Raw genomic sequence first — 17414 nt, 5'->3', positions numbered from 1 at the left:
ACAAAGAAAGCTTCACTTTCTGAGTCATGTGCTTCTTACAGCTTTGCTCTCACAGAGGTGAGCAAAACAAAACCTAAACAACAAAACCATGTTCCTTTAGCCCTGCTGCTCCCATGTAACAGATGAAATGAAGTGTTAAAACTACTGCTTGGAATTAGTGGTGGCATTATTTTATCCATGATTAGAGGAAAGGGGAAAAAAGCAAGTTAAAAAAAAACTACCTTTATTTTTTCTTTTTCAGTTACATACTTTTAAACAGGGATGTGTTTCATTATTCAAGACGTTCAGGCAATGTTGACTTCATTAGTGTTGACAGAAAAGCATAAGAATGCAAAACACTGTTGGCGTAGCTCGCACACACCTGCACTGCCCACCACTGACCATCGGTGTCACCATAGGACACCATCCTGGCATTAAAATGGAGCACTTGAAAAAAAGTATTGCTAAAAAGCAAATGTCTACACACTGGTCTTTGCAGCAAATAAGGGTATTTATACATTTAAAATATTTAAGTCCATAATTGGATTAATATACACACCTTCTTATATATAAGGAATTCAGATCATATAAACACTGTACAGTCCAAAAAACCCTACTGAGAATAAAACTAAACAGAGAAATACAGATAGCCCATGTATTTACAAATATCATAAGACACATAAATTTGGTCGAATACTGTAAAGAAAGAAGTGGTTTCACATTATAATGGCCAAACATCCATTTGCTCAAAGCAAACAAAAATAGAAGCATAGTCTGAAACTTTTGTAGTTTAAGACATCTTAACAAATATCTATACACATAGATAGAATGGCACTGTTGACCAAATGAGACAGCCAATGTCTTCCAGGCTGGGCGACTTAGTAGGTTTTCAAAATCAAGAGATCAATCTTAGGACTCAGAGCAACATTGACAAACAATGTCCTGATTTGTGGTGTCATACTATGCTTAATAAATCAAGAACAACACATTGAGCTTTTGGCTAATAAGAAAAATAAATTACAAAGTACAATTAAATACCTGTAAGTGCAGCAATGAAATAAAAATGTGGATTCATTTACATTGATGCACATTTTAAATGTTACCTTGAGACAATAAAAATAAATAAGCACACTGGAGGCACATGCTTAAAGACAAAGAGGAGACTGCTTGGGAGGAGTCTCATAAATGAATGCTAGACAGGAAAACTGACCAACAGAATTCTTTCCAGCCAGTCTTCCTGTTTTAACCCTTTGAGTCAAATGTGACAAAAGACTTTCATCTCTGTGGCTTAAAACAAAGCTTGCTGAAAGAAATGTGGGAAGGGCTTGTTCTTTCACAGAACAGTTATTCTTCTTACAGTGCAGGCACTTCAAAAGACCAGGAGACAAAGCACCTGATCCACCCTCTCCAAACAGTTTTCAATCATCAAAGTCTTGCCTAAAGTGAGGAATTCCCCAGAACTAGCCAATTTAATGCAAAGGACTAGTGTGCAGAGGGCAACTGAGTGAGCGGTCCAGATTTTACTGCTGAGAAGTATTCTTGTTTTGCTTTTTAATCAAAGAGCAAAACAATAAAGGGGCGCCAGGGCACAGCAGCTCAGCTTTCTGCTGGAGGGAGGATGTGTCACTCAGCAGGAGCTTCCAGGGGCCTCTCCTCAGAATCCAACCTTACAACCAAGTTCACATTTATTTCTTTTGCTCAGTATATTTTTTAAAATTCAAACCTCTCAAAATATTCATTCCTCAACATCTAACATACAGCATTATTTGGAAGCATAAAGTTATATTATACAAATATTTGGACTTTTAAAAAAACAAGTGCTTTTGCCACTTCTGCAACACTGTACTTCACATAGTAGGGCATCAAAAGCAAGAGCTGGAACTTTCTGCACTTCATCGTGATTCACGTTATCGCCACCATACACTGAACCATGTGTGTTTTGCTTAGTACCTCTGGGCCGTGACTATACCATGATTTCACAAAGTGAATGTTAACAGAACTCACAGATGAAAGTACCATCAGGAAAACTGAAATCAATGTAGATGACATAAAATATGAACTTCTCAAGGAATTATTTTTAAAATATTCAACCAGTTCTTGTTTTCTCTGCTGTCCTGTCTACTGGGAAGGAAATTTCTGTTTGCAAATGCTTTTACACAAAGCATTTGAAAAACCAAATTACGATCTAAATGCTGGACATGTAAGATACCACACTGCTTTCCTAAGCAGAGAGCTTCTGGAAAGCACCTATGGACAAGCACTCAGCAGGATCACCTCATTGGTCCACTCCATTTACTGATGGACAAAGTGCTCGGGCTCTGATCAAACTTTAAAGCTTCCATAAAAGTTAAATTAGGGAAAAAACAAACAAACAAACAAATGAATGTAAGAAACCAAAACCTGAAGTATGAAAGCATGACATTTTTTTGTTTCTAAGAGTGAGTCCTTAGAAGTATGTGTGGTCACTACAGAGATGATTTCAATCACAAGACAGCAGATGAACATGTAAGTAATGCCCTGCGATCTGTCCATCTACAGTCACTTGTGACGTTGTGTGGTTTTCCTTTTCCTTCGTTTGAAAAAACAGCAGCACCTGGAAATAGAGGGAATAATGCTTTATTATATAAGCACTAACATTAACAATGGTTAAATGAATTAAATTATATAAAAAGCAACAAGCTAATGCAAAAAAGTAAAAATACCAGTGAAGCATGTATATTAGTGAGACAATGGCAGAGTTATTACTATTATGTCTCATCAACATGCCTTTTAGTTTAGCAACACATCCTAGGCAATGTAAACAGAAGCCAGCAAAATTCAAAGGGCTTTTCTCCCAGAAGTGAGTCCCTACAAGTGCTCTGCATCTCAAATGACCTGCACATCACTCACCACTCTCAAGAAGCTGACAAGGTATGCTTTCCTAAAGTCCTCCTAGGCAGCCTCTCCCTTTCTCTCTGATACATGATTGTTGAAGCTACTGTAACAAAGGCAATGATGATCCTAAGGGTAGGGGTTTCAGTCACCCTGCATCAGTTTGGATTCCAGAAATAAAAAGAACTAGGAAACACATTCAACATTTCCCGCCATATTTACCTACTGGAAAAGCAAAATCTTACATGCAAAGCCCAAACTGACACTTAAAAAGTTAAAAGAATGTCAACCTTACTGAGTATTTCTTAAGTAAAATTATATTGAGTATGCCAAACAGCACAGTCAAGGTGACTTCATAATTCAGACTATATATTCAGAACACTGTAGTCCTGATTTGTTGCGTTCCTAAGTAAAGATTGGAGAGAACCCATTTCTCTCACAGTACACCACCTCCTTCCTGCCAGACTGTACAATGATGTGGAGGCTACTAGGAACTGAAAAGGAATTATGAACATACTTCATTAGCACTCCTCCAAAGAGGTATAAGCAAAAGTCACCTCTAATTCCTTTTACATTTACTTTTTTCTTTTGGTGGTACTAGGGTTTGATCTCGGAGTCCTGTATATGAAGACAGGTGATGTACCATTTGATCCATGCTCTGGTCTAGAGTTTACTTTTGGTACAGGCAAACATGGCTAGATGGCTAGCTATCCTTGAGTTTTCCATTGAAATCCTGTGTGAGGTTGTTGGTGTGTTGGTGTGCATATTTTGTAACAAAAGCAAAATGCTTTTTGGAATTCTTACTAACCCACATTCATTTAGGAGTATTAACAATTATCTGCAAGCTAATAGTAATAAATACCTGGTAGTTTCAAGAGGCCTATTCTACACTATCTAGTTATGTTATCAATCTCTCTGCCTACATTATTGTTATTATTTAGTTGTTTGTTTGTTGTTGCCAATCTTGGGGCTTGAACTCAGGGCCTGAGCACTGTCCCTGGCTTCTTTTTGCTCAAGGCTAGCATTCTACCCTATATATGTGGTGCTGAAGAATTGAACCCAGGGCTTCATGGATATGAGGTGAGCACTTTACCACTAGGCCATATTCCCAGCCCTTACATTATCTTTAATAAAATAAGTAAAAAACTTGCAACTGTGGCTACCAAATCTTTCTCAAATCTGTTACATAACTTTTCTAAAATAATAAGGCAACATGTGATTTAAGTAAAAAATGCTTTGTAGGAGATGAAAATCACTCATCTAAACAAAAATCTTTCAACCAAAGACTTAGAAAAAAGTCAGAAAACATCCACAGGATAAAAAAGCAAATCATCAAAAAACAGCATTCAAAACAAACGAACCAATATTTAAATATTAATTTTAAGAATCTCATCATACTTAAATGGAAATGAATCAATTAATATAAAGTTTTTTAATGGTGTTAACTGCTTCAAATATCATGTCATTTTGAATTCCTAAGTGCATTCTTTTAAACTTTTTCTAAAATACTATTTTATGCTACTTAAGACTTTTAGAATGGGAAACTTAATGTCATACAAGTTTATGAACAAACTCAAATCCCAGTTCTTCACACTTGTATTAGCTATTCACATGCCCTATTTATATCCCAGTATCTCAGTTTTGAAAGTCAGAACCTATTAACCTAAGTAAGATCATATACAGAAAACCACACCAGGCATGTACTTAAGACTTAGATTTTAATGTGAATTCTAATTGTACAGCCCCTTTAAATTCAACCATTACCTCCCCAAAACCCCAGACATCTATTTTTCAAAAATAAATCCCACTAATTAAAAATAGCCTTAAACTTGCAAAAGCAAAGTTAGGCTGCTACTAAAGAAAGCACCACCAGATGGCAGCATTGCTTCATGTAATGTGAATGTTCAAATTCAGAAATTTTCTCAAAACACATCTTTGTGTGATATTTTAACCCTAGCTAATTCCTTTAAAGTCATTTCCAATACAATTTTCCCTAAGTGATTAAGAATCAAGTCCCTGCTCAATTGTCTCCGTCCCCAGCACCCCACTGGACCTTAATCAGTACTATTCACTTTACTGCTTTGCATGTGCCAAGTGCTCTACAACTGGGGCCCCAGCCCTTTACTCCTTTGTCACATTTTTAAATTCCTGTTCCTTCACTAGAATTTAAGCTTTATAAGGGTTTGCTCCCAGATATATACAAAAGGTAGCATAAAGTTGATACCCATTTAATTAATAGCTATCGAATTAATGAATGTTTTGGCTCCTGAAAGTAATTGATTCCTAAGAGTAAGAATGTAGTGAACATTTTAGACATGTCGTAAACCTAAAATTCTCTCTGGAGCACAAGCACTAATGATCTTCACAAAATAAATATTTCTGTGCCTATCTCACATATGTGTTTTGGAGAAAATGATATGCACAACATTTTTTTTTTTTTTAAAGTCTGAACCTTAAGGTCAGGAAGCAGTGCTTTTTAGCATAGCTGCTGGATGACTGCTCTTGTTTCTACTTCCATTCAACCTTGGTCCTGCATGTTGTAAGATGAGCACTATAGACACTGAGTGGACCCAGGACTTTGGTTTATGTAAGGCAGGCACATGTGTAAAAAGGGACAACAGAATTTTAGCACTGGGTACTACGGAGGTCAGGGGGGAAAGTGACAGTGACTGTCAGTAACTACTGCAAATAGCAAGTCCTCACAGTACCCTTCAGAGATATGAACAAGTGGATGTGGAACTTGGGAGGATCACAGTTCGAGGCTAGCTTGGGCAAAATGCTATTAGCAAGACATCAAGTAAACAAGCCAGGTACAGTGGTTCAAGACTGGAATCCCAGATAGGTAGGAATGATAAGAAGGAAGACCATGGTCCCAGTCACCCCAAGCAAAACCAAGATCTTAACTAAAAAGACAAATGACTCCAAAAGCAATACTTGCAAAACCATTTGGTGTAAACCAACTGAACAACTCATGGGGGGAAAGGGAAAAGGGGAGGGGGGAGGGGGAATGAGGGAGGAGGTAACAAACAGTACAAGAAATGTATCCAATGCCTAATGTATGAAACTGTAACCTGTGTGTACATCACTTTGACAATAAATAAGAAAAAAAAAGATAGCTTGCTTTCTTAGGCAACTGAGAACGGTTCCCTTCCTTCTTTACTTTTTTGAGAATACTAGGGTTTGAACTCAGGGCCTGTGTCCTTTAGCTTTTTTGCTCAAGGCTGGTATTGTACAACTTAAGGCACAGCTTCACTTGCTGTTTAACTGGATGGGAAAAAAAATCTGAAATAATTCTAGGCAGGTTTTGGCCAGACTCATATAATATAATCTAACAAAGGAAATGATGCTGATTTTTGTTAGACACAAAACAAGAAGTCCTGGTGGAAAAATATTAAAAATTGAGGGACAGATAAAACTATGTGCTTAAAATCCTCAAAGAACCAACTGCCCCCTTAATAAATGGGCTAAAGACCTAAAAAGAGACTTCTCTGAAGAGGAAATGAGAATGGCCAAGACACACAATGAACAAGTGCTCTACATCACTGGCCACCAAGGGACAAAATAAATGCAAATCAAAACAACATTGAGGTTCTATGTCACCCTAATAAGAATGTCCATTTTCAAGAAAATTAGTAACAATAGATGCTGAAGGGGATGAGGCTAAAAGGGAGCCTACTACACTGTTGGTGGGAGTGTAAACTTGTTCAACCACTCTGGAAAGTGGTATGGAGCTTCCTCAAAAGGTTAAACATAGAACTCCGCTGTGACCCAGTAGCCCCAATTTTGGGCATCTACTCAAAAGATTACAAGCAAGGTCACATTAAAGTCACCAGCACAACTATGTTCATCGCAGCACAATTTGCCAATGCTAAAATATGGAACCAACCCAGATATCCCTCAGTAGATGAATGGATCAAGAAAATTCTACACTTCTATCAGAAAGAATGACACTGCCCCATTCGTAAGGAAATGTAAAGACTTAGAAAAAACCATACCAAGTGAAGTGAGCCAGACCCAAAGAAACAAGGACTCTATGGTTTCCTTCCTTGGTAATAATTAATACACATCTAGGATAATCCTAGTAGAAGATTACAATAGCTTAACAGCTACGTACATATGAACACATAAGCAAAATGAACTCCAAGTTATGGAAATAAGTGGCTTATCATTTCTGTTATGTTCAACATGATGTGTGAAATTCTGCTTTTTCCTCTTGTCTTTTTTCCCCATGGTTTTACCCCTGATGTCACTGTAACTGATTTTGGTACCCTGTGGTGGAATTGGGACAGGGGAATGTGGGAGAAAAATGAGGGAAGAGGTAACAAGCTTGATAAGAAATGTACTCACTGCCTTACATATGAAACTGTAACCCCACTGTACATAACTTTTGACAATAAATAAATCAATTTAAAAAGTTTAAGGGCTGGGAATGTGCCTTAGTGCTAGAGTGCTTGCCTAGCATGCATGAAGCAGAAAAAGCCACAAGTGGCATTATTGCTCGTGGTAGAGTGCTAGCCTTGAGCAAAAAGAAGCCAAGGACAGTGCTCAGGCCCTGAGTTCAAGCCCTAGCACTGGCAAAAAAAAAAATTAAAAACAAAACCAAAAGACTATATAAAAATAAAAACTATGTGTTTAAAGAGTTTTAGTGGCAAGCCAGAGAAGTTCTGAGGATTCCAATAACCTTGAGGAAGATATCATGTATTCACTGTTAAAGCGTACAATGCAGTGACAGATAAGTCAAGGATGTTTAGCATCCCACTAAAACAAACAAACCCATATTATTACAAGCAGCTGCCTTTCCCTCTTTCCTGCCTTATCAACCACTAACCTATTTCTGGTCCTTCAACCTATTCTGGACAATTCTCTAAAGGGAATCATATAATATGAGACCTCTGGGTCTGGCTACTTTTACCAAATGTGTTTTCAATTTCCCTTCTTTTTTTTTTTTTTGGCCAGTCCTGGGCCTTGGACTCAGGGCCTGAGCACTGTCCCTGGCTTCTTCCCGCTCAAGGCTAGCACTCTGCCACTTGAGCCCCAGCGCCGCTTCTGGCCGTTTTCTGTATATGTGGTGCTGGGGAATCGAACCTAGGGCCTCGTGTATCCGAGGCAGGCACTCTTGCCCACTAGGCTATATCCCCAGCCCCACAATTTCCCTTCTTTTAAAGGGTCAGATAACAGTACACTAAATAGGTTTACAATATTATTTAGTTAACTAGTAATGATTCATTGAAGCTTGCTGTCTTAACCACTGGGAGTAGGGGTCTGAGGATGAAAAAAACCTTGTTTTCAACAAATGCATAAAGTTTCATCATGTAGGAAATACATAAAGTAAATAACCTTCACATAGACAAACTAAACCACTCAATGGAATAGGTAAGACAATGAGAAAGATGGGGTGGGAGGATGAGAAGGATGGGCAGTGACTAGACAATGATCATGATGCCATATTGGGAAATCCAGAGGAACACGAGGGTGCAATGCCTATGTGCCTCTGATCACAGGCAATATTTATCAAAATGAATGCTATGAAATGGAAACAAGAGGGTTTTTTGTTTTATTTTGTTCTCTTTTCTTTTTGTCTTGTTTGTTTATCTGTTTGGGGGAAGGCAGACAAAGAAATAGAAGGACAAAAGAGCGAAAGCAGCAGTGGTACTCACTAGACACTATGTTGAAAACAAACAATAAAACTGTGAGTGGGGATAGGAGGGAAAACTAGGAGAGCGTGAAGGGAGGGGTGATACTATCCAAAAACAGGTACTCATTACTTGACTTATGAAACTATAACCCCTCTGAACATCACCTTCATAATAACAACTTTAAAAGAATTTTAAAAAGAAATCTGGACATGATGCTGTAAGCAATGAAAAATACTTCCTTCAGTAATAGCTTTCCTGTCACTTTCTTCTTTCTCATCCTTAAAAAAAATTACTTTGTTTATAATTAAAGTGATGTACAGAGAGATTATACTTACATGACTCAGGTAATGAATATATTTCCTTTTATGGAGTGTCTTCTGTTCCCTTCCTCCCAGTCACTCCCTCCCACCTCCACCCATCAGTGTCCAAAGAACTCCACTGATGTTTTCCTCAAGCCCTATACCCTCCCTTAATTAATGACTAGAAAAATAACCAAACCCTTAGCATACACACCTCCACTCACCCCAAACAAATAAAGATCAATGTTCCTCTTTAAAGCCATCTCCATAAAGTATTCTCTGATCATCCAAATCAAGAAGCAATCTCTTTCTTTACGAACTCTGTTTTTCTGTAATTTGTATCATATACTACTCTATGCTAGTACAAGTGCAATCTTTCCTGCTACTCTGTAATCTACTGAGGAGTGAGAAGAGTATCCAATGGTTCTGAAATCTCAGCAGTGCAACTGAATAGATGAATAAAGGTAAAGGAGCTGAATGAAAGCAAGTCTCTGGAAGCAAGTGAGTGCAGAATGACCAGCCTGATCCTATGAAGAGGCTGAGAAGAAAGCAGAAATATAAGAGGGACACTGCTGGAAGAAATGCAAACAAGAAAAGTCACTGGTGTGTGGTAATGTGGGCTAGACATCATACCAGAGCTTTACCACATTTACCTGTGAGGTAACATTAGGCACATCATTTCATAGGAAAGAAACAAGTGTGAAGACAGTAACAAGTGGCAGCAGAAGGGCTGTCCAAGCTATGCCTAACTGTAAGGCTCACCTGTTCTCACAGACACCCTGCTGTTCCTGCTTTCTTAACTTCCCTAAGGAGTGGTGATGAAATTCACAAACACTATTTTTTATTTAACAAAACACACATGGGTGCTACTGATTAAAAAGCATTGTAACCTCCTTTGTACAACTACATAATGGTAAAAAATAATAATAAACACAATGTGAGTAAGCACTTCTAAAGAAATTATATAATACTGGCATATAAGTATATATGTCTCATAATTTACTAATGTAAGCATCTTCCTTGTTTTTCTAAGGCTGACTCAAAATGTTCCTGAAACTGACACATAAAATTTACAACTGAAACAACTGAAAGCCAGTGTCAGTATCATTTTCACAAATAATTTTATTTGTAATATCTGTTCCCAGGAACTACTTTGAGAATCTTTATTCCTTCTGTAGAGTTTATCATGTTTGTCAACATTATATTTAATGACCATGATAACTGGTTAGTAATTAAAATAGTTTTAGTGATAACATAGGGAAGAGAGTCTATTATTATAAGCATTTCTAGTAATTACAAAGAAGGAGAAAAGAAAATTTGCCTCTTTTTCTATTTGGACTAAATAAAAAGAAAGGCACAAGCACAAGCAGGGTTGGCATGTCATCTACACAATCAAAATGTTACTTAAAGCAAAAAAGTTGCAGCAGGCAAAAGAGCTCCTCAAATATTTTTTGCTCTCAAGAGCTACTATTAATGATGGCAAATACTTTAATATAACTTTTACCAATTACAATTTCTATGGCCAGAGGTTCATTTGTTGTGTTTTTTTAATGTATTAAGTATTTGAAATGATAGCCAATGGAGCTAGTTCTGCCTGCCTAAACTTGAGAACTCACCACATGTTCAACACTTTCTGGCAGCTATTCACATGAAAAAAAAAATACAAGGAAAAAAAGAAAAAAGATCATCAGAAACAGCACACAATGACAGATCACATTGTTTATCACGCTTAATTATCCAAGCAGGATTAATGTAATTTGTATTTTAATCCAACAGGAAATTATGTAGTATCCTATAAACAATTTTTTTCCCAGTCGTGGGGGGCTTGAACTCAGGACTGAGCACTGTCCTTCCTTCTTTTTGCTGAAAGCTAGTACTTTACCACTTGAGCCACAGTGCCACTTCTGGCAAACCCAGGGCTTCATTCATGCTAGGCAAGTACTCTACCACAAAGCCCCATTCTCAGCCCCTAAACTAATTATTTTTAAACTTACAGGAAAAATAATACCAATAGTATGTTAACAACTTTCATGCAAAGCTCAAGTATCAAAGGCTAAAAATATGCTATTAATTTTAATTGAGGATTTGAAGAAAGTTTTAAAAATAATTATGGTTATGTTTTTAAATATTTACCGAAATATCATTATTTTAAAACATTAAAATGATTAAACCAATTAATTATACCACTTGTTTTATATTACCTATTTCCTGGAAAAAATCATGAAATAATTGAATGTGACTATGGATGAATTTGAAACATGCAGAGCTAAAGAACAAAAAGTTCCTAAACAAAGTAAGGCAGTACATACTTGGTTTCATCCATCACTTCTACTTCGGTGGGGGCAGTGATGGGTGCATTAGAACGTCCTGCAGTAGGGTCGTCTGTATTTAGCTCTCCATTTGTAGAACTTACAACCTATTTTTTAAAAAATAAAGTACTTTTATATCATACAAACACATATTATACATACCTACACATACACTGAATAAAATGATTAAATTAGAAAATTAAGATGAGAAATACAAAACAATTAGTAAGCAGATGCTCATAATTAAAATAAGTCTAACATTTTTTCCTTTGTGAAACTTCTGTGTTTCATTTCTGATTATGAAAGCTAACTCTTACTCCACGGTGTCAATCTGTTCCTATAATGTATCATTTTATTTGATGCATCAATAGACTGTAAATTATTTCCCATGGAAGCTTTAATATTGCTCTTTCCAATGGAAATAACAATAACTTACTAAATTTTTCAAATTGTCTTCGTTTTGCCAATTCACTTGTTATCCTATTTCTTCCTTAATTCTCTTACCTATTTTCTGTCTGTACTTCAGAACCTTAATAAATATTTCTCTTGACGGCAATCAATGAGTCTTCAAAAATGTGTTCTGCGAGCTTTGCCCAGCCCTTATGTTCTTAAACATTTTGCATTCTTTGATGTAAGCTGATTACTGGGGAGATGGGTCTACATGCAAAACTAACTATACTACTTACCAGAAGTTTGCTAGGGTCTTTCTCTTGTCATAGGATTTCACTCATTCAAGCATGCATTCATTTGTGTTGACAAGTGATTTAAATTGCCTATTCTGTGTCAGCTACAGCAAGGATTAAGACATGGTTCCCATACTTATGAAACTTAGTTTTAATGGAAGCAAAGTATGAAGACACACAATAAATAAATAAGACACCTTATCTTACTAATGTAAACCTTGAGGTCTTCAACTAAAAACTGGAAAATAGCAGCATCTATTTAACATGGTTTCTGTGAGTATCAAGTGAAATCAACACAATCAAATATAGTGAAAGCCTTGATTTAAAAGACATTCATATACTATAGTCATCATCATTACTATCAGTATCATGTGTAATCGTGGTTTCAACCCTCACTTCTATGTAAGCCTATGAACTTAACCAAAGTTTTAGCTGAGCCAGGTTTGGCACTATAACCTTGGCATTTCTAAGGCTAAATTAACCATACCTCCAGTTAAATCTATTATTTTTCCTATTATTCCCACAGAAAAAATTCAGTTAAAGCCATACTATCTTCCCAGAATTCATCAAGAATTATCTTTGATTTTCTAATTTAACCTTTACCTAATCTCTTTATCAGAAAAAAAGCATATCGAAATATAGAAATGTATCTCCATAATATGGCGTGGGCACCAAAGTAGACAAACTGACTACTAAACTTAGCAATACTATTTATAGAGCCCCATATATCCAAAAACTGAATTCAGAAGTTTTAACTGAGTTCCTAATAAGCCAGGCATGGTCCTAGTTACTTGAAGTACCACATCATATTAAACAGATAAGTACCCTTTCCTCATGACCTGACAGACTCTTCTCAAAGAAAGAAATCAATCAGCATATCTGATTTAATTCTTGAGTCATGGAAAGGAAGAAATCAGTGTCCAAAGTGGAATATTCCCTTAGATATAAACACTGGATTTGGTTTTATATCTAAATATGAAGACACACAAAATTGCTTCAATCATTTCTGAGGTAACCTAAGGAAAAGAACATTGTAATACCTAAGGCCACCTCTGTTTCTACGACACCTCTTTCCCCCTTTCTGTCATTCTTCCTAGCTTTCTCTTGTTCTAAAAACATTATAAAATAGTTGTTTTTGAGATCTGAAAAACAACTTGATTCCTTAATTTGATTCTTAATTTAAAACTTTAAGATCTCAGAGTATGCCTTGAAAAGGAAAATAACATATCAATAGCAAGGGTCTCAGCCTTGGAAATAGCTGACAAACACTCCACTGAATCACCTCCATTACTCTTTCCCCAGCATAATTTTCACAGGTCTCCTTTTCTCTTTTTCAGTCACTGGCCCTGGGCAGCTACAGGCTAAGTGACCATCTCAAATTCCAGGTTGGTCCTGTATGCTTTTACCTGAGGGACCATAGTTCATAATCTAAATGCAAATTATTTCAAGTTCCAACAACAGTAACTATATATACTTTACCCTTACATTATCTAATTTATTTCAGCTCATCAAGGGGTACTTTTCATACCTCACTTGGTTGAATAAGCTTTATTTCGCTTAAATGTGTCAATCCCATTGACAGCAGAAGAAAAAATATCATCCTTTATGTATTTGTTCCCAGGTTTCCCAAATTCCCTAACCCTTTGAATAGAGGTCAATAGCTCTCAAGTCAGAAAAAAATGCCATATAGTGGTTAAGAGGTGATAGTGCTGCTCCCCTCCATACAGTCAGCCTACTTAATGATTTGAGACCAATGTCACAGCATTAAAGCTGTTTTCACTTACAATCAGTGGTCTTCATACAAAGGGGAAATAAAGATATATTATAAATAATGTATCATTACAGTGCTAGAAGCCTAAGTCAGTCAACAAAGCAAATACATACACATTTTTATAAGCCATAGTATAAACAATTATATTTAGGCAATGTTTCTAGAATTAATTTGAACTAGAAAACAAAATCTCAGAAACATTAGTGTTCGAGATCACTTCTTTTAATAAAAAATTATATAAAAATGTCAGATGCTCATTTCAAAAAACTTGCAAATTCAGGTGTTTTTAGGATTGTTATTTATTCTATTATTCAAAAGAAATTTCCTCTCACATTACAATTTTGAAAGGAAACTTAGTATAGCCTCTTATTTTACAATAAGAGAGAGAGAAGAAAAGGCTAGCAGACACTAGTTTCACTACCAGAATTCAAGGGAACACTTAGGGGAAACAGCTCATAAGTAAGCATGGGAGAAATAAGTAACAATTCATTTAAAAGGTGTCTACTAGATCTCATTACAAAGGAAGTCAATTCATATGACTTTGAGTATAGAGATAACACATCTTACAAAGATAATAGAACTTTTTAGGGCTTTTAAAGCAAATATATTTTTTAAACAGAATTCCTAAGAAACTAGTTATACTACTATCTTCCAATATATATTTGACGCTTTTAATCATAACTACCAAATGCACAGTTGATACTCAATATATTAATCAACCAGATTTCAATCTGCCCAGTAAGCATATTAGACATACTAAAACATTGTGTCTTTTATTTGTGCACTCAGTTTTTTCTAAAAGACATCTGAGAAAAATAGTACAATATAAAATTTAAAAAAATTTCCAAAGAGCTTAGCTTACTGGACCTGTGCTAGGGATATATGTATTGTTTGAAAATGATTTACACTACAGCTAGGGATCTGATATTATTAATATTCCAAAAGATGACCCTAATCATTAGAGACATTTTCATGGACTCTGAACAATGACAAACCAGATGAATTTTTAAGCTCACTTTCACTAGTAGAGCTATTAGAACCCTATTTTCTTTCATCATAAAAAATCTGTGGAGATGTTGCTATAAACATTGAAGATCAAAACAAATTAAGAATACTGATTCATCCCAGTAAGAAATGGACAAGAAATCCTAAACTAGACTACAGGATGTGATCTAGAAATTATTAACATAATAAAGGTAAGCAACTACAATTCTTGTGCAGGTTTCAGAACTGCAGAAAGCTATAGAAGGAATATGTGATTCTAACAGTCACTTAATTTTGTTCCTTGTTAGTAGCTCTGTAGTTTTAAAGATTTATAGAGGTAATTGATAATAGTTTTAGAAATATTTTAGGAAATTCTACATTCACAATTTGATATGGAAACTATCACTCCACTCACTTTCAATCAGGTATGTGTTCTACTGGTGCAAGAAACTGTCCAATCATTTTCATATTTTTTTCATAGTTCTGTACTATACTGGCTCAAATATGAGAATTTTATTATAACAATTAATGTTATTCTTTCACTTTCCTTAACTCTGTCTGATTACAAGTCTTCTTTTTTTTGCTTTTTGGCCTGAGATTGGGACTTAAACTTGGTACTGGTTAGCATTCTACCAACTAAGCCATGCCTCCAGCCCCTACATATGTCTTTTATATAGTTTGTGACTCTACTGTTTCCCCCCCACACCCCCTGCCCAGGAGCTAAAAATTGCATTAATCTTAAAATTCGATCCAAAAGCAAGGTAAACTACATACTATTTAACATGTCTTGTTAACATGTCTTCTACATATAGATGCTCAGCTGGTGGCACTGGATCAAGAGAGTTGTGCTATTGCAGCAGGCACAAGGGTAACAAGGATAAGACAGGCAGAGATTATTTACCAAATCTGCTACTCCTAGTGCAGTTTTTGAAAGGCTTATATCAGTGTGTTCATTGTTATTATATCTCCACACATGTTTATATTGTATTCTAATCAATTTCAACCCTTCTATCCTCCCAATACATTTTTAAACCTAACTTTGGAGTTCTAATTTCCCAGGGGGGAAATTATCAAGAGTAACTGAAATCTTCCTTTCCACGCAGTCCTTGTGTTCACCTAAACTCTTCTTTTGAATTAACTTTTCTAATTATTTCTTTTCTCTTCATCTCACTACTTATCAATGTTCCTAAGCAATAGTCTAGCTGTGCCCATGCCTCACACTATTTTACTCTCATCTCTAGCAAATGTGGTCTTTAGAAAACACAAATTTAGTCAAGTAGTCCCCTGCTTCTCTTTAAAATTCCCCCGAGTCTTCAGAGTAAATTCCAAATATTACATTTGTTACAAAACAAGACCTATCTCCTGCAAAATCTGCCTCCTGCCTACCTCTGCCTAATTTCTGACACACCAGATTTATTGATTTCAATTTTTCAGTATGTCTCTCTTCTCCACAACCTTGTGCATGCTCTCTCTTCTACCTTCTCTTTTCCCTTTCAACCTTCTCAGCTAATCAACTCATTCAGGTTGTTGTGATCATAATTTAGGTATTGTTTTTCCCCCCCCAGGAAATACTGCTCTTATAAACCCCAGGTCGGCGTGTCCCTATAATATCCCTAGTATTGTGTGCTATCTTTACTGCCTATTCACTAGCCTCCTCAATCTATGGAAACCTCCAGATAAAGATAGTACTTATCCCCTAGAAATTGTCAAAGAAATGTTTTCTGAATACTGAATGGTCAAGAAACTGAATGTGACATACATGTTTCTAGCCATGTTTATTACTTTACTCAGAAATGGACGCACATGATTCTCCTATGGATTTTTCAAACACACACACATATCAAGAATAGATTCAAAATAAAATCTTCAGATATTTGATTATTATTCTCAGTCTCTTCTGTGGGAGAGTTTATCAAATGGACAACTGTGGAATAATATTAATTTCACTAAAAGAATAACATGGGAAATTTTTTCATTTGATAGTTCTTTTTGGCTGCGCCTATATATTTGACTTCTAAGAAATCTTATACAACATCTATAAGAGATTGATGAAATACTACTTAAGTTTCTTCATTTATTTAGCACATTCTAAACCCCAGCCACTGGGCTAAATACTGTTTTTGTTTTCTTAAATAACTTTTACAACAAAATCATCTGATAGATATATTGTTAATATCCTTTTACTGATAATTTGACACAGAATTTGAACCAAATCTGACATCGCATGCTTGTGCTCTTAATCATAATGTCATCAATTTGTTCATTTCTATGTCTGGTGTACTATGTAATAAAGTAGGAAAAAACAGGGAGCTCAAGTTTAGATTCAACTAAGTCAGTATCTACTAAAAGCCCATCTGAAGCAGCAAATACCTGCAGGTCTTTCTGTAGGCTAAAATTGGCACGAGGTTGCACAGTTCTAATCAAGCTGGGATACCTTACAGTGAAATGCCACCAGAGAAATGCCACAGGTCCAGAATACCTCATTTCAGGCAACCACTGATTTGATTCCCGATTCCTAAGTATCTTATATCTAAATCAATTGTACTATTTTTGGTTGAAACATGTTTTCTGAGAAAAGATTTGCAGTATGCCTTTGATATTCATTGACAATACTTCTTTGTCAGATAAAGATTTTGTATCTCCTGAATGCTACAAAGTGTCCCATAGGTAGTTTAATGACCCTTGCATGATGACTCTCAAAGGCAAACTCCTTGTCAGGATTTTTTTTTTAAACTAATAAAATCTTCTTGGGGAGCTGGATTGTACAGGTCAGTGATGAAACATGTGCCTACAACATGTGAGGCCTTGGGTTTTATCTTCAACACCATTAGGGAGTTCTTGCCCCCACCCCCTCTCTTGCCAGTCCTGAGGTTTGAACTTGA

General features: G+C 36.0%; 1 protein-coding gene across 6 annotated transcripts in view; it reads right to left on the bottom strand.

The window, feature by feature from the left end:
- Positions 1–206: 206 nt before the first annotated feature.
- Positions 207–17414, bottom strand: part of Csnk1g3 (casein kinase 1 gamma 3) — a 106095-nt gene continuing 88887 nt past the window's right edge. For 4 of the 6 annotated variants that reach the window (XM_048358100.1, XM_048358095.1, XM_048358097.1 and 1 more), the window contains 3 exons: positions 11095–11201; positions 10402–10425; positions 207–2572 (listed from right to left, as the gene is read on the bottom strand). In XM_048358100.1, the coding sequence (XP_048214057.1) occupies positions 2518–2572; positions 10402–10425; positions 11095–11201 (186 nt within the window). In that variant the 3' untranslated portion in view covers positions 207–2517. The remainder of the gene's footprint in view (positions 2573–10401; positions 10426–11094; positions 11202–17414) is intronic. The other 2 variants (XM_048358098.1, XM_048358099.1) reach the window with 1 other exon arrangement.

This window comes from Perognathus longimembris, chromosome 11, assembly GCF_023159225.1.
Source record: "Perognathus longimembris pacificus isolate PPM17 chromosome 11, ASM2315922v1, whole genome shotgun sequence".
NCBI classification, from domain to species: domain Eukaryota; kingdom Metazoa; phylum Chordata; class Mammalia; order Rodentia; family Heteromyidae; genus Perognathus; species Perognathus longimembris.
This window is presented reverse-complemented; position numbering and strand designations above follow the sequence as displayed.